Source organism: Crocodylus porosus, unplaced genomic scaffold (genome assembly GCF_001723895.1).
Source record: "Crocodylus porosus isolate Cpor-Errol unplaced genomic scaffold, CroPor_comp1, whole genome shotgun sequence".
Classification (NCBI taxonomy): domain Eukaryota; kingdom Metazoa; phylum Chordata; order Crocodylia; family Crocodylidae; genus Crocodylus; species Crocodylus porosus.
The window spans coordinates 14922364-14941410 of NW_017728947.1; the positions used below are offsets into that span (position 1 = coordinate 14922364).

At 40.2% G+C, this 19047-nt stretch overlaps 1 protein-coding gene across 4 annotated transcripts in view; it reads right to left on the reverse strand.

Moving 5' to 3' along the window:
* SBF2 (SET binding factor 2) overlaps window positions 1-19047 on the reverse strand; it is a 489875-nt gene that overhangs the window by 204552 nt on the left and 266276 nt on the right. For all 4 annotated transcript variants that reach the window (XM_019551418.1, XM_019551417.1, XM_019551415.1 and 1 more), the window contains one exon: window positions 1282-1414. In XM_019551418.1, the coding sequence (XP_019406963.1) occupies window positions 1282-1414 (133 nt within the window). The remainder of the gene's footprint in view (window positions 1-1281; window positions 1415-19047) is intronic.

Sequence of the window (19047 nt, forward strand, 5' to 3'; positions counted from 1 at the left end):
AGGAGGCGCTACTTCACGGTCAGGGCGGCTAGGATCTGGAACCAACTTCCAAGAGAAGCGGTGCAGGGTCCTACCCTGGGGGTCTTTAAGAGGAGGCTAGATGAACACCTTGCTGGGGTTGTTTGACCCCAGTACTCTTTCCTGCCATGGCAGGGGTTCGGACTAGATGATCTACTCAGGTCCCTTCTGACCCTAGAAGCTATGAAACTACGAAGAGGACATTCTGGCATTAAAATATCAGGGAGTCCATAAAACCGCTAGGGATAATCACAAAGGACTTGTAATTCCTTTATAAAATGTTACTGCAAAATAAAAACACTTCCTATTTTGGAAAATATATGTAAAGTAAGAAAAAAAGGCATCAAAATATACAAATTAATATGCCTCTTATTGGTGTCTTGTATTGAGCACAGAATTATTTTTATTGATTAGATCATTTATGGAAAAGATTTTGAGTTTTAAAAGGCTAGTAATACTTGACAGAGAGAGCACTGAGTACAATATATAAAGCAAGTTGTTCCCTTTGTACAGTGGCAGTTAAAAATAAAATCCCCACATATAAAACATTGTGAATCAGACACTATATATTTGGGACTAAATTGAGAATGCTGAGCTATTGTTACTTGTGATCAGAGCCTCACTAAAACCTGGATAAAAAATAATCATCTAGTTCACTACAGCTCTAAAAGATTAGACACTGTTTTCAACAACAGTAAGGAACAATGTTTCAAAATCCATTTTCATTTTTTTAAATTATTGGATAGTAAAATAAAAGCCTGCCTTTAAATTTTTTAAACAATACAAGACTACTGCAAATTTAAAATGAGAAGTATCATTTGCAAACAACTGAATTATAATTGTATTACTTCCATCTGGGCTACACTAAAAGCATGCTTTGCTATCTTTTAATCCAAAAATGTGGGTTCTAATCTTGAGTTCATAAGGAATTTATTGATTGTAGTATGAATACTTGTAAACATTAGAAAACTATCAGATAGGCTGGTACGGATTACTACATTATTGAAGAAGTTTACAGTTAGAATTAGTGTTGCTGATAGGATTTCTATTGTAGTTTTGTTAAATTATTTAAAGCTTAAAATGTAATGCTCATGCAACCAGCTTCTTAATCAATGAACTACACCAACTAAGCCCCAACTGTTTTTACTCATGAAAGTAGTCCATTCCCTTACATGGTACTGCTCCCATGATTAAAACCAGTTCGCAGCATTAAGGGTTTTGAAAATTAATTCTGAAGGGTCAAAACTGTCTAACAAAACTCACCTGTATTTCAGAGGAAACATTAGAGATTCCAACGCTCTACAGGCATCACTGAGCCTTTGGAAACTTGCCGAGTGAAAAAGAACCTTGTTTTCTGTCAGGACCGCACAGAACAAACTCAGTACATTTTGGATTCCTTAAAAAAAGGATTTAGAAATTCTGAATACCTTGGCAACACAGAATAAAGAATGAAAATTAAAAAGTCAATTTAGAAAAAAAATTGTATTACAACTATGAACATGTTACTTTTGGAATACTATACGCATGCTTGTAGTGTGACAAAAAGATAGTATCTGCACAAAAATGGCAGATCTGACACAAAAAGAAGTTTCTGTTTAAGAAGCAGACCCTTATCGCCAGGGCAGTCTGAATGTGTTCATGTCCCCATAGCACTCTTATTTTTATCTTATTTTTCCAGCAGTACAAAGTGCTGAGGCACTTGTAGTGTTGTAATATATGTGTCCCTTAACGCTGTGATTTTTCTCCCTTTTCTTTAAATTGTCAGTTTTGTTGGTTTTCTGCTTTAGAAATTTGTACATCAGTTGAATATTTTCCTGCAGTTATAATTTCTATTGCATACTTTCTTTTTCCATCCCATTTCCAAGGACTTCCTTTTCGGAATACAAAACCCAACAACACTTGTGTAATGCTGCACATGGTATTACGCACAAGTCTTTATTCTGAAAGTCCAATATTGGTGGCTGATCCAGGCTTAACTTCTAAACCCTTCTGCAATATCTGTGAATAAATCAGACTAGTGACCTTGACTTACGATGTTTGCCTGCTAACACATTCATACTTTATCCATAAAGGTATATTCTTGGAATCATTAGGTTAAATGAAGTCCAGTATTGACTCTGCATATGCATGGAAATATTTAAAGGACAGCTGACTATTTAAACCACAGGTGTCAAACGTAAGACCTTTGGGCAGAGGGTGGGTCATCTGGCCTGTGGGGATTTAAATCACAGCAGCCAAGAACCAAAGAATTAACGTACCGCCACTCAACCCCAGCACTATAGCTTCCAGAGTCACAGTGCCAGGGTGGCCAGCAGCCAGGGGGTGAAAACCGCCACAGATTTTAGTGTTTGCAGTTGCTGCTGGTGAGTGAAATGGGCAGCGATCACCCCCTGGCTGCTGGCCATGCTGACACTGCAGCTTCAGCAGCTGTGGCTCTGGGGGGGTTCAGTAGCAGCAGCAGTGTTAATGTGTTGGCTGCTGGCACTGACAGAGCAGTGCCAGATTCCCTGTGGTTCACGTTCAGCTCACAAGAGCCCAGGGTTCAAATGAGTTTGACAAGCGAAGCACTGTTTAATTAAGACTAAGGACCAGATTGTAAAGCAAATTAAAAATAAGTTTTGTGAGGTAAGAGAATGGACAACAGACTACCTAGGTCTGGGCTGTTTAATATCTGAGCAGTTGGGGTCTGCATATGGCTTCTGCCATAAAATGTAAGTGTTGCAAAAGCTCCCTGGGATGCCCATGTATGGCCAGTGCAGGTCATGACCTCATGGCCAGTATTAGCCACCCTCACCTACCACGGGGACAAGCGCAAGCTTTCCCCACCTCTCCCACCATGCGTACAGCACAAGCCCAGGCACTGCTGCATAGGCAATGGGCTCACTGGGCTCCCTCCTATCCTGTTGCCCTGCCCCAGTAACCTCAGCTGCTGCAGCAGAAGGAACAATGCAGCGAGAGGAGGCTGAGCAGCAGGGTAGGGAGCCCGAGCCCACAGCACGCACCCACCTATGCCCCATGCACTGATCTGGGGGCATGGGTCCCCCTGACCCTGGAGGGGTGTGCGCCTCAGCAGGGAGCCGGCTCCAACCACTGCCCAAGCAGGCAGCAGGGAGGGAGCTAGGCTTTGCTCTGCTGCAGCAGCTGCCTTATGTCAGGGACAGGGGGCTGTGAACCCAGGTCCCTGGCCCTGTAGCCCTGGCAGCTGGAGGCCCCCCTTCCAGCAGGCCTGGGGATGTAGAGGCCTGGGGCGGGGGGGTGAGAGGCACGAGCAGGGCTGGACGGGCTATGGGGCGGGAGTGAGGGGCATGAGCAGGGCCAAGGGGCTGTGGGGCAGGGAGTGAAGGGCACCAGTAGGGCTGGGAGGGGGATTGGGAGGCACGAGCAGGGCTGGGGTGGTGAGTGAGGGGCACAAGCAGGGCCAGGGGGTTGTGGGGAGGTGGGGGCGGGAGTGAATGGCCTTTCATTTTAATTATGGACTTGGGGGGTTTTAATCAGACAATTTGCGATTTTTTAGCAGGGAAAACCAGGATCCCTGCTTATAAGGCATAAACCAAAAGTAGATTATAAAAAGATTATTAGAAATGATGCTTATAATATGTGTATCTTTACTGATACACTCAGGTCCCACCTACATGTTACACTTGCAGAGTGATTAACTTAAGAAGTTAATGACTTCTTAAGTTGTGACCTAGCCACACATTCAACTAATTAATGATGTAATAAAAGAAGGAAGAAGCCACCAAGTTATTCCACAAAAAACATACAGTAACTTTCTGGCTCATCCTTACCATACCATTAATTGAAAGTGTAGCCATGTGATCCCCTGACGCTGGGAGCCTCATCAGCTGACAGCATGCACCATATGCCCTCACAGCTGAGGGGCCTGCTACGTAAGATCCTGCCATGGCTGTGAGCCTTGTCAGCTGTAGGGCTTGCAGTCATGGGAGCTTTCTACTTGCTGATCTCGATCCCGGGCTCCCCACTGCACTGGCAATAAGGTATGATTGGAGCTATTCCTCAGTCTCACAATCACACCTCCTGCCATGCATGTGTGGCACATGGCAGGAGGCATAATTGTGTGGATCATGCATCACGCCTTCGCCTGGATGGCTAGAGGGGCCCTTAAAGTTAAATACAAAACTGAAAATGGTTTTATATCCATAACTCCATCCATTCCTTTAACAATTACAGAAACAGATGCTAAACAAAAACACAACCTTAGTTTCTGTCCCATAAAAAGTATCTAGGTAAATTCTCATTGCTTACATAATTTTCATCTTTTACTAATCCTTTATTAAGCTGGTTAAGTTTATCCAGCCAAATGGATAAAAATCAACTTCTCCAATAACATTATTAAAAAGGTGGAAAAAGCATTTTAGATTGCATCATCATATTCTTTCTAGAATCTGAAACAGCTTTTCAGCTGACTTCCAAACTATCTTATATAGTTGAAGAGAGAGGCTGCAACTAGATTTAGACAGACTGCAAAAGTGGGCAGATAAGAATAGGATGGGGTTCAACATAGACAAATGCAGGGTGCTGCACCTTGGGAGAAGGAATCCACAGCATACATACAAGCTAGGGAGTTCCCCTCTTGACAGAGGTGGAAAGGGATCTTGAAGTCATTATTGACTCCAAGATGAACATGAGCTGCCAATGCCAGACTGCAGCCAGCAAGGCCAGCCATACCTTGTCATGCATCCAAAGGTGCATCTCAAGCCGGTCCAGAGAGGTGATACTCCCCCTCTATGCGACTTTGGTCAGGCCGCAGTTGGAGCACTGCGTCCAGTACTGGGCACCACACTTCAAAAGGGATGTGGCCAGCCTGGAGAGGGTTCAGAGGAGGGCCACCCGCTTGGTGAGAGGGCAGCAGGACAGGCCCTATGAGGAGAGACTGAGGGATATGAACCTGTTCAGCCTCAGCAAGAGGAGGCTGAGGGGGGAACTGGTGGCTGCCTACAAACTCATCAGGGGAGATCAACAGCAAATAGGTAGAGCCCTTTTCTCTCCAGCACCACCTGGGGTGATGAGGAACAATGGTAATAAGCTGATGGAGAATAGGTTTAGGTTAGAGATCAGAAGGCAATTTTTTACAGTTAGGGTGGCCAAAATCTGGAACCAGCTTCCCAGGGAAGTGGTCGTCACCCCTACCGTGGGCAAACTCAAGAGGAGGTTGGATGATCACCTGTCTGGGGTCTTGTGAACCCAGCATTCATTCCTGCCTGTGGCAGGGGGTCAGGCTAGATGATCTGTTCAGGTTCTTCCTGAGCCTAGCTACTATGAAACTATGCAGCTATATGAGTTTGCATACCTCTGCTAGTTAGGTCATGAGAAAATTACTGATGTTGCAGAATGCAGAATGACTACAACTCTTAAAAAACCCACAAGGATAACAGGAAGATCCCATAATCACATTTTAGAAATGTTGGTCCACTGTTTTCTCAAAACTCATCAGAAGAACATGTTTAGCTTTTTCACAAATCTTTCTTTTTCACGTTTCTCTTCCTTTCTCTCTAAAATAAGACCACTAGAGGACAAAGTTTTGCCCAACAGTATTGACTCTGAAATACACAGACATAGACAGACTTTTGTTTTAAGCAAAAGTTTCTTTTGAATTAAAATGATAGAAAAGAGTCTTTTTTCCTGTGTCATATTATGCAATGAAGTACTTTATTGCAAAGGTAAGTATAAAAGAAATATCAGAATTCTGACACAATTGCTATTCAGTAAATTCTTAATCAGGACCATTTTTCCTTTGAAATCATTCTTGAGTACAGGTTTACAATCACATATCAAAGCACTATAGAATTCGAAAAGGTATACGATGAGCTTATATTCTTAAGATGTAGAAAGATAATTAAAGTAGGACTGACAAAAACATTGATAAGGAAGACAATAAGATTTACAGTTATAAAAGAACCTTACTATAATTTATAACTAATGAAGGGTTGCTATTGTCATGACTATATATAACATGTCCTTTTCAATATTGGTGCTTTTTTCCATGGACTATACTTTAAAATGTAATCATGTATTAACAGGATTATCTTGGAAGATTTCCATTTAAGTGTAGGTTTTACTGTGGCTGCAAGGAGCTCCTTGTTCAACAGTGATTATGAGGTAATTACTTTTCAGCTAGCTTCATAACCTGCCAAACATTTTTTTGTAATTATTTGTACTGGAGCAACTCTTAGGCAAGTTTAATGACCATGGAAACACTTGTATTTATCTAGCAAACTATTTCTGGTCTTGATGAATTGTTCTTAACGTTAACTTGTTTCACTCTTCTCCTTCACAACATTCAAATCTGATATGAACAACTAACATTTTAGGAGCCTTAAAAAAAGAAATTAAAAGTCCCAGTTTAAGTGATATTCGCTAGGGCTGTGTAAAATTTTGGCAGCTGTTTCATTTCTTTTTTGATTTGGACATTTTGACGGTCGAAACACCAAATCCAAAACAAAAGGCAGGGCTCCATTACAGCCTACAGCTGAAACAGTTGGGATTCCGAAACAGCTCCAAAAGAGTTTTGGCCGAAACAAAATGGGACAGTGATTCAAAACACCAAAACGAATCACTGCTCCTCTGAAATGCCAAATAGGAAACAAAACAAAACACAGCTGGTTTGGACAGCCCTATGAACTGCAAAACACTATCCCTCTGAAACACTGAATTCAAAACAAAACACAAGCATTTTGCACAGCCCTAGTTTTCACTATACATAGGCATAAGTACAGTATACAGACATTTATACACGCACATCCAAACAATTTGAATATGTACTCAAATTGCATTAATCTGTGCTTTAAATCTTAGTCGGGCATATATCTGTCCATCTATCATGCATTTAAATAAGAGCTCACACAAAAATAAGAGCACAAATAAGCACCTACATTGTCTGTGAAAATACTTAGTTGTAATATCCCATGCCATTTGAAACCTGAATTCAAAACTATGAGGGGCACAGGAGCAACTTGAGCTTTTAGCTCAAATAACTGTCTAGAAGCTGTAACCAAGAAAAACACTGCAACTGAAACAGAGGGGAAAAAAAAAAGAGTGAGAACAGAATAATTGTACAAGACAATGTCATAGTCTGCTAGAGATTATCAAACTGCACAGTATTTTGCAGCTGAGATTCAAAGCCTGTCAGACATATTAGCATTCACCCATACCTCTAACAGTTTACAATGTCCAAAATATAAATCTACCTGAAATGCTTCTGTCTAGAAATGGTTTTTTCGGTAATGATCCTGGACTGGCTGTAGGGAGCTTTGGATTTGGGATGCCTGTAACTTTCACTTCTGGAATATTTTCCTGGATTCTATTGCTGGTAAGAATCTCAGTTCCTATACAGTGTGCTGGAAGTGACATGGGTCATAACTCAATGCTGAAGTTGAGGTGAGTAAGCATTTTTCTACCTGATGGAATTTGATCTTGGAAACAAGCAAAAGGGTCCCATAAGTTTTTCATTTATGTTAAACTCTGAAACAAATGGTATAACAGTAAGTGCCCTGGCATCTGAATCCAGCTAAATGGAGTCTGGACTTCATCAGTTCTGCCTTCACCACTAAATGTAATTGTAGGAAGATAAAAATTACCATATTTTATCACATATCACATGTCCCCAGATAAGTTACACACCTTGCTTTTGGAAGACAGAATGTAGAAAAGAAGATTTTTCCCATCATGGCCTTGAGCCTCCATGGGAGCAAGCAGGAGGAGGTTAACCCTTTTACAGCTGCTCTCAAATTGGCACCCATTTGTATCAAGTTTATCCCATAATAGTGATATGGGAGTATGTAGTGCCATGGGGAGTGGCACCTGATTACTATATATCCCTTGTATCCTTACTTCAGGGTAAAATTTGACAAAAATGGGTGCCAATTTGAGAGCAGTTGTGAAAGTTTAACCCTGAACTGCACCCTCTCAGGCTTGCTGTCAAGGGGAGAGAAGCTGGCAGCCATCTTGTAGCACAGTGTCTTTATGCTTCTACGTCTCCATGCAGTGCAATTCTGGAGAAGAAAATCAACTTCCCTCCTTAAACTACATACCCCAATTTTGAAAGGATGATTTTCTAGGAAAGGGTGTATGTGGTATGCCTTTTTGAAAGGCATAGTATACTATGGCAAAAAAAAAAAAGGATAATATTATAAGAGCCAATAATATAAAAAAAGTCTAAGAGACATATAATGAAATCTGAGTGATCTGTGTGAAAAACCCCAGTGACCCCATAAACCCTGCTAACACCTCTTGATAGGGATAAAGTGCTGTGTCTACACTGGTAGGAAAGAAGGGTAGTAGCTCCTTTCAATGTTTATGCCCCTGGGCAGTTGGGAGAGGTGTAAGCAGAAAGTACCACCTAAGTAGAGTCATGGGGCTCCAGTAACTTAATGATTCCCTGGACACACAGAGGAACAGACAAAACCTCATCTCTCCAGCCTGAGTCATCTCTCATGCCTAAATCAGCAGCCAGAAGTAAGCAGCAGAAGAACCTGTCATAGTTAGAAGTGCTGTGAACTATTGCTATGTGGAGTTAACGGTTGTCTACAGCCTCAGAGGCACTTGTAGTGACAAGTGGATAAATTCATCCCAGAATCAGAGAAGCAGTGGCAGAAGCAGGCAGTTCCTTGCAGGATCTAGAATAACAACCTGTATTTTTCATTCAGGATGTCAGGGACAAAGCATATATACACAGAAACCATAAAACTGTAGTGTGTGCATGCTGTACTATGTACTATTACACCTTACTTCTGGTATTCAACTTTGACCCAGACTTTTTGGTTTTGTTTTCTACCCAAAGTTTGTTTTAAAAAAAAAAATAAATAAATTCAAGGGTTTTTTTACTTCTCATTAAATGAAAATCACAACTCCATCTTCCTCAGCATCACCATCACTTTTTGGAAAGCGAAGAGAGATAAAACCCTGTTTTTGACCAAGCTATTGCAGGAACAGATGAATGGCATGTGAAGTTTCATTCACAAACTGATCTCTCAAAAATTTTGCATGACCTCGTAAATTTGAAAATAAAATGGCTTCAATTGAAGTAAACCCTTAAAAAGAGCACATCCAACTAAACATATCCTTAAATTTAAAACATGCAAGTCTGAAGCCACACACTGTGCATTCATGACAAACTGTGTGTTCATGAACACAGACAGAGGTATCTGTCAAAAACTGCTGAAAGTCAGCTCTTCGGCCTTTGCACTCTAGAATCAACTTAGGAACCTTTCTAAGGAGAAGTTCTTTATATAGTATTTAAGCTAGACCATCTATTGGACATACCATGTTTGGATTAGTGGCAAGGCCCTGAAACTCATCCCATGCCCCAGCAAGAATTTGGTCCTTATTTTGACGCAAATTCTTGGAAAATTTAGCATCATTGAACTTTTTTGGACTCTCCACTCAAGAATCTGATGATGGGCCTTGTGTGGCTTTGCTATGAGACCTCCAACTGTAGCTCTTTAAAACTCTATCAGTGCTTCTCCACTTCATTAACTCAAGGCACACATCTCAGAAAATGCCAGGTCTTAGCTGTCACTTGTTTACTGACTATAGGATATAGCAATTCTTCTATGACAAAGCACTCAGAAAGAGCACAACAACCAGTCACAATATTTTTGACACTATAAATTTCTATTTGAAATTTCTAGGTTTATTTTATGAATCATGTAGCTGTTTGCACATCTAAAAGTGCTAATACTGCATGGCACTTAAAAGGATCTTGTGGACCACCCCCCAACCAACACAACCTATATTTTAAAAACAAAGACAAGCTAGATCTCTAAGTCCATGTTTGTTATAAGGCATCTGATTTTCAAAAGTGATAAATAACCAGCAGCAATCAGTAACTTCATTTTGAAATATTACACACACACACACACACACACACATTTTAGACACTCTTTTTAGGTCTAGGATATGTTCAGCATTACATATGTGAAAGCAATCCATATCTATCACCGTACTAACAAATAACTGTAAAACTGCTGACTTATTTTTAATTCTTTCTTAAATTACTTTATTACATAGGAAGACCAGCAAAATGTCATTTCGAACCCTGAAGTGTATCCACTGCAAATAGATGCAACAGAATGTCAAGTCTCTGAGGACATGAGAATCCAGTTTCTTCCTGCTATAAGGCAAAACCGTATTTGTTTGCAACTCTGAAATGTTTACTTCAAGGTACATCCAATGCTAAATATTCAGGGCACAAACACAGCATGAAAAAGAACAAACACGTTGATTTTTATGAATTACTCCTCTACAGTTGACAGGCAGACATACATCCTGTTGAATATTATGCATATGCTGGAAAATTTGGAACAGCGGCTTCCTGACCTTCACTGTTTTCAAGTATTTAAAGGATCTGTAATTCGTACTAAATTATCTGACATCCTATTCCAACAAATGTATTATTCTGCCTGTTTCCTGTTGTTCTAGAATCCTGATTTAAACATTATACCCCCACACATGCAAAATGTAATGGTCAAATAATTAATTGTATTTCATGGTTCACTCTTTTGTAAAAACTTATGTAAATGTCTTAAAGGTTAAAGTTTTCAAAAACGACCTGGAAATGTATCTAGCTCAATACACTACAACTATTATGCCACAACAGGCTTCTGGCTCTTAGAAATATTGAGCAACAAAGAAAAGCTTAAGTGAAGAAATAATCCATAATTCAGCCAGACTAATCCAGGAAATGGGTCAACACTGAGTGAAAAGCTTTTCTAAAGGGCACTGGAGACTTGCACTGCTTAGTACAGAAGTTGTACAATTTGTACAATGCAAAATCTTAAGGTGACGGGAAACAAAAACAAAAGAGAAAAAGACAGAAAGGTCTTTCATTTTTATTTTTAGATCTGACAGACCATAACTACAGAGGCACTTAGCTGAATTGCACTGCTAATGAGGAAATGACAGGTTTGACTAGGAAAGACTACTTTATTCAACAACCAACCTTCAAACACATAACCTCCAACAAATATTATTTATTTACCTCCTCATACTAACGTTATCATGTTTAACAGTCAAATCAGGAATGATTCTTGTTAAAACCAAGATAATAATCATTATGTCAACAATCCAATATTAATTCACGCAGACAACATTTCTCAGCCTTCTCAAGGAAAGCCTGTACTGCAGATAGTGGTGTAAGTGTAGAGGTATCTGAGCTAGCTTTAACTGAACTAGTTCAAGCACTTTAACTGAACCACAAAGTAGGCTAAACATTACTTTTTCACTAACTGAAATTTTTGAAGGACCAACAGGTATGCCGCGTAGGATTCCAATGCATCAGTGACAAAGACATGGGTCAGCAGTCAAGGACCCTACAAAATGCAGTTTGTAAACCCGAGTAACCAAAGATAGCAAAACATCTTTAGCTGAAAGATCAAACATCATCTCTTATTTACCCTAGTGGTTTCCATATAATCCAATTTATCTATGTATTATCGAGGAATATTCAAGAAACCAAACCAGATATTGACAAGATGCTAGGAGCAAAATCACACAATCTAATTAAAGAGATACACGTAGCTGACCCTAATGGCTGCTGTAATCCCAATGGTTGTACTAAACCCCTAAGCATATGCATTCAAAATTTATCATGAATGAACTCTGCCTTCCTGTAAAATAAAACCACTTTTGTTAACACGCTGGCAATTGCCCAATACTAAACTATTTGTTTAAATAGAAAAGAATGGAGGCACTCAAGGCCAATTGTTCCAACGTTCCCAGGACATAATATCACCACAGGACTTTGTTCAGGTCACAGCAGAGGCAGCTAATCAAATTCAGCAAGACAATCAGGTAACTTGGTCTCCATGCTTGGTTGCCTGCTGGTGCCCTTCACTCCCAACACAGCTCCTGGGCCATGACAGTGCCCCTCAATCCTGACCCACATTTCCCTGCCCCCCAGGCCATGCTAGTACCCCTCATTCCAAACCCGCAGCTCCATGTTCCTGCTGGTGCCCCTCACTTCCTTCCTCCAGCCCACTGGCCCAGCACTGTCAACCCACAGTCCCCTACCCACCCCGATGCCCTTCAGTCCCAAGTCACAGTCCCCCCAGCCCTGCCGGTGCCCCTCACTCCTGATCCACAGTCCCTTCCCCGCCAGCTCTGCCAAGGTGGGTCCCCAGGTATCCTCATCCTGCCCGGGCTGCAGTGTAGCGACTGCAGAGGCCCTGACACATGCAGGCAGTAGCAGAGTGAGTCAGACCCCAGTGTGGGCTACAGGGACGAGGGGGGAGGCCTGTGGCTCACACATGGCACCCCCTGCCTCCAATCGCCTTTCCCCTGGTCCTCCCAGCTCTAAGTAGCCAGCCTGCAAGACGAAACCTGTGGTTTCCCATTGTTTTCTCCTTTTAAGAGGAAAATCCGCATTTTTCTCCTTCAAATGAGAAAATCTGTGTTTTTCCGCAGCAAACAGAAAATGCAGGCACCTGGTCATGATATAAAAATGCAAAGGATCAACTGATTTTCATGCTAATTCTTCCCATTATATGTCATTCTGTATTAACAAAAATAAAAGTAAAAACACCTAGTCTACATAGAGTGCTCATGCGGGGGAAAAAGTAGCAATCACTCCACTATAAATCACTTTAACTGACACTGGTAATTAAAAGCTTGTATTTTACTAACTGTATGTTCTGTTTCAGATGATGGCTTAATATATACATCACAATGTTATAGTGTCAATTATATGTTGTAATGTAAAAATGCAACTTTCACTGGTGCTACTAAAATAATAATTACTCAATTATTCTTCTCTTAATAGCCTCCTCTAAAACAATTCTTTGGATAGCTTCTCTAACTGACAATTATGAACTCTATTTTTTTTTCTTTCAAAAAGGTGAATACCACATAAAACTTACCCTCTGCAAAAGAATAAACATTAGTGGTTGTGACGCAAATAGTCTTACATGTAAAAAATGAAACTTTTTAGAAGGGCAACTCTATTTCCTCTTACCAAACATCTCAAAATACCTGTGAAACTGCTGCCGGAATGACTGGATGTATTTTTGGATTCAGGCATTTTTTAAGCCCAAAATTATTAGAATTGCTCGATTTTCTGTTTGTCTTAACATGAACTAATCAGATCCCATTGGATGTTGCAAGTGACTTTAGGAGGAGTGTCTTATTTTGATTTGCTGAGGGAATTTAGGAGAGGATTATCGCGGGGAGGGAGGAAACGGATCAGCCAGGTCTTCCCATATTCAAAGGAAAGCAAGATGCTTACTAACCTTCCAGCTTGCCATTAAGGTTTGCTTGCCTCCAGAGTCTGCTGCCAGAGCTGATGCTGCATCTACTATCTTGACCTCTAGCCAAAATGACACCACAAATTCTTCTCCCTCCCAGCTGGCCACTGAGGGGTAGAAGCTCACTAAGATACAGATCTTATATTTTGTATTGTTAGCCTGCAAGTCTTTTCACAAGACCACCACAACCTTTTTCAAGCACATAGTAACTCCTGAAATTGAAGGAATCTACAAGAGCCATAGAATCATAAAAAATTAGGGTTGGAAGGGACCAACCTAAACTAGATCATCCCAGACAGAGCTTTGTCTCGCCAGTTCTTAAAAACCTCCAAGGACAAAGAGTCCACAACTTCTCTGGGTAACCTGTACCCTCCTTGTGAGAAAGTTTTTGCTAAATTCTAACCTAAACCTCTCTAGCTGCAACTTGAGACCATTGCTCCTTGTTCTGTCATCTGCTACCACTAGGAACAGCTGACTCAGCTTTAGATAAAAGCACCAAAAAGCCCTGCTGAAATGCTGACTATCAGCATCAGGAATCAATGATGATTAGTCCTAATCACCACCACTTCCTCCAAATGCTTAGAAATCCTGAAAACCATCCTCTGTACAAGTACCAAATCTTTTCCTTTTGTTTTCTTTTCCATTTTTATTAGGAGAAGGATATCTCTAACTTCGTTTTTTTTGCATTTTTTGAACTTCATGAGATAGCAGGAAGTGTAAATACACATATGAGAATGAAACTCAGCACCTCAATATCCAAAGCCTCATTACATTAAACCACTTTGCTGTTTAAGACTTCACACATGCAAATATTTAGTGAGTTAGAAGTTGTCTGTTTAATCCTAAAAAAAAAATCATATTTTCACACACATTTTTCAATAAATAAAACAAGTTATTTCTTTTTTTTTTTTTTGTGTTGGAGTGATTCATATAATCCCAGAATGAGGGGAAGAGATGGGCTAACTCGTAACAGTCTACATCAGGACTGTCCAACTTCAGAACAGCCAGGGACCACAGACTGCACAGGAGATGGATCCCAGGCTGCACACAGTGTGGGAGATGCACAGGTTCCCCAAGCCCCCCAGTCACAAGCGGCTCCTTTCCCACAGCTGCATGCAGCCCCCAAGTTCTACTACTGTGTGAGCAGTCCCTGTGCCCATATGAGCAACCTCCTCCCTCCACTGCCACCACCATGTGGAAGTTTCTTCCCTCCCCCTGCTGCTGCTGTACAAGGAGTGCCCTCCTGCTGGTGTTGCTGTTCAAACAGCAAGCTCATTGGACCTCCTACCGGACTGTCCTGCCCCAGAGAACCCAGTTATCACCCACCACAGCAACCAGGGCAGTGGGGAGAGAGTGGTATCTGGGCAGGAGCCTGTAGGCTGAACATTACACCTTGTGGGCCCAATGCAGCTCATTGGCCACCAACTGGACAGCCTTGATCTACATGATTTTTACATTCTAGCTATAATCTCCTTTAAAATGCAATCTTTAAACAATCTAACCCAACTTGCACCATATATTTGAATGGAATATTGCTACAAATCAATCGCTGTTGGGACTAATCCCCTCTTATTCTGAGGCCTGGCAACTAAATAAGATGGCTGTATTTCCAAATAATTAAAAAGAGATCATACAAATTTTTTGGCTTATTTGATATAGTGTAATCAACATGCTAAATTTGATATTTGGTATTATGAATTTGATATTAATTCATTTTCTTAAAATAGGATTTGTTTATATGAAGACCATTGATTTTGGAGGCAAGATGATGTATGTATTCATCACTTATTTCGATGAGCGATATGACTTCCGGGACTTTCGTGGGCCTTAAGTAGTGGAAACTAGTCCATCCATTAAATCCCCATAATAGATCTGTCTTTCCCACAGAGAGGAAGAGCCTTTTTTGAAATGTTTCCATACATACTAAAATCCTGAAATACTCCATCTGAAATGCCTTTTTATGCACCACAAAGTTGCTACCTGGAACCAAATATTTTATCATACTTTCTGTTCTACATTCATTAAACCATTTGGGAAAACAGAAAAATGCTATAAAAATGATTTATGATCAGTTTAAGTGGCCAGAACATTTCCTTATTAATTTTGATAGCAAGTCCAAAATCTTAACGTGATGTGAAGTAGAAGTTATATGCGACTGCTGACCTGCTCATACAGTTCAAAAATAGGCACAGCCATGTGCCAACTATTCAAATTATTTTTAGACAGCTTGGTATGTATGAATAAAACAATTATAGATTTCTTTTCAACAAATAGCTTAAGTTTATAATTTAAAAAATGGAAAACTCTTTGGCCATTCCAGTTTATTTTTTTAAAAAAGTAAACATTATTATTTAAAACAGTATGTGATAGCTCAGAGTATTGGTAACACATCATTTGTTTAGTTCAGAGATTCAAAATAAGAGTGGTAAGCAGAGATATAAACCAGCCACCATGACTGCTGAGTAACTTTACTAGAACCAAGTTTGGTAGATTCAGTCCTTTTATTGCTTGGGTTTGTTCAGATCACAAAAAGTCTCATTATCATTAGCATCTGTGCTAGAAATCTCAGCAAATGGACAAAGAAACAAATGAGGGAAAAAGGTACTTAGATGAAATATGCTAGTTGGACAGTCTGAGAAAGTTGCTACAGTTACTGCCTGTCATGTATTTATAATAAAGGTAATAAATCTGCAAGTCAGCAAAAATATCAGACATATTATTAATCAAATTATTAATTACTGTGATATCACTGTGATAACAGTTACTTTGGAAGTAGTGGGCCATATTCTACGTGAGTCTATTATGTGCAAATTAAAATTAGCATATTTGTGAGCTTCGGTGACACATTAGCTGAAGAAATGGTTCAACACATGGATCAAATTTTATATATTTTTCTCAGTGCTAAGAATCTGGCAAAAAGCTACATAAAACATCTAATTAACCTACAATCAGTGATAGAAGATTACTGTAGCACTGTATGGGAGAGACTGCTGCATAAACAGTGTTACAAAATACTCTGACTGCAGTACTGCAAAGGATGTGTACTGTAGAAACTGCCTAGTAATTTGCCTGGGATAAGTTCTCCCACCAAACCCCCCTCAAAAAGGTCAAAGAACAGAGAGCTCAGATGTAGGAAACGGATATCATCACATCATCATGACCCTTGGAAAGAATATATCTAAGAATGAGAAGAGTATTATCACTCTTGTACTGTATACAGGAAAAATGGTCAAGGATGCACACAAAACCATACAGCTTTGTCTGCTTCCTGTCTATAGACTATAATGTTTTCCCCAAGGTACAGAGCCATTTAAACAGTGTAATAATGAAATCAGACAAAAGCAAAGATGACAAGAACTGAGATGATTGATCAGGAGACTCTGTAACAGATGTTCCATTTCAGATAGGTCCTGATTCAACAAACCATTTAAATGAGGGACAAAGAAGTCCTCCTCCTCCTAGACATGCTATATAAGTGATCAAAGATGGTTAACCCGGGGTGGCTCAGTTTTTGTAATATTTGATAAATCATTTTTTCTAGTTTTGGCTTTTACAATAAGCCAAAATATGCAAAGAACTGATATGTAATAACTGGGTGAAACATGCAGATAACCAAACTATGTGAAAAAAGAATTTGATTAAATGGGTTCTATTGTATCCATAAAAAAGGACAGATATCATGAAACCAGGTTAGTATGCTTCAATAATGTGAAATACCACTGTATTAATATATAAGTAGCAAACTGCTCATCAAGAATGATGGTGGGGGGTGGTGAGGATGGAGTACCGCCGCCTCCCAGGAGCATGTGTATAAATGCTCATTAGCATTCAGAAGCAAGGCAGGGACTTAAAACAAACATCCCCTACACCCTCCCCCCCCGATTTCACACTACTGCTTTTACAAGATATCCAGGAAGCTTGTTCAACACGTGAGTGACTATAGGGTACAAAGCACTAATGTGATAAAAGGAAAAAACTGGATGGTAAAAGGTAAGAACAATAACAGAGTGAAGAGAGTGGCTGCTTGCAGATGTTAAAAAAATTGTTCTTCACTGGAAGAAGCAGTGCATTATTTCAGCTCAGCTCTGAAGTACCTATAAATATCGGGCACTTCAGTAGGGCTTTTTGGACCTTTTAGCCAAAGCTGATTCAAACAGCTATTAAATAAAAGCACCAAAAAAAGCCCCACTAGAGTGCCTGATCTTTACAGACATCAGATGAGCCAGGTTGAAGTAATGTGCTGCCTCTTCTGGGCAGGAGTGGGGGTTGGGGTAGGAATGCACCATGTTTCATGTAAAGCACCGTTTTTTGTTGGGTTTTTTTTTTAATGTATGCAAGTACCCAGCATGTATAAAGTAGTCTGATAGACAAGACAGGGTTAAGTCAAGTACTGTCTTAAAATAAGGTTTAGAAACTTATACTTGAAAAGATAATGCAAGGTGCATTTGTAAATAATAAGCATAACCATGCATATTAAAGCAAAAATGATTATAACCATTTAAGGAGGAAAGAGGAAGGGATTATGAAAAAAAGAACAGGAGGCAAAGAGAGAGAAGGATTCACCAAACAAGACACTGAATATAAGATCAAAGAGACATGAGAAGAATCATGAAAGGATGGAGTAAGAAAAACAGTGAGGAGTGGCTAATGTTTTCATAAGCTGCTGAGAAATAAAGGAAGATGAGAACTGAGTAGAGGCCATTATATAATTTGTTTCCTCTATTGATGAACATTTTAAAGGTCAGCATTTATTCTATTTATGTACTATTTAATTAGGATTTCTTTTTACAGATGGAACATCCAACAGAATCTTACACAGGACATTACAGGAAAAGATCAGTTACTCTACATCAACTGCAACTGTTTAAAGTATTGTAGTCAGTACCAATCCTAGTGTTAATTCTTATGCACCTCATGTGCTTCAGACAGAAATTTTTTATACGGCAGTGTCAGGCAGGGCAATGCATGTAATTCTGTGCCTCCTTGTATCCTATATCAGAGTGTAAAGGATCTTCTATCAGGTCACAGAATTCAAAGCCCATATTGTTGTAGACTCTTAAAAGGAAGGATGGATGGCAGGTCATGAAATCCATTCTGACTACTGCGTCTCTAAGAACCTCAGTTATTTCAGGACAGTTCTTTCATTTTGTGCGTCAGCGTGGAGCCCACACTGGCTGGTGCCAGTGCAGTTGACTGCCAAATAGTATTGTCCTTGAATGGTATGAGGAAAACTTCAGCTATTAATCAAACAGTGATTTAAGGTCTCCTCCCTCAAGTGCGGCATCCAACAAAACTGCGATGTCAAGGGCACCTTGTTTTAAAAAAACCCAAAAAGCAGGCTGCTCAACTAGCTACTTCATAGGCCAGGGTTCCAAAGCAGGCAGAATATGCTACCTTGGTGGTAGACTGTATGTTGACATTCAGAGGGAGAGGTATGGCTGCCATTTGGTAACAGATGGAAGTATAGTGTGATTCTCAGAGATTTTATGTACAGAGAGAATCTGGCTTTTCACTGCACCAGATATAGCCACAAAGAGGTGGTAGAAGAAAAGCCTAAAGAGACTTGGTCCACTTGATGTAAGAGGTAGGTAAGAGATAGGGACCAGGGTAACACTGGGACTAGGGGATCAGTACACACATCCACAGGAGGCCTCAAATGCCTCTACACAAATGCTCGTAGTATGGGTAACAAGCACCCTCCTGCTGGCTGACACCAGCCCGTACATGGTGGGGATTACGGAAACGTGGTGGGACGCAACGCATGATTGGG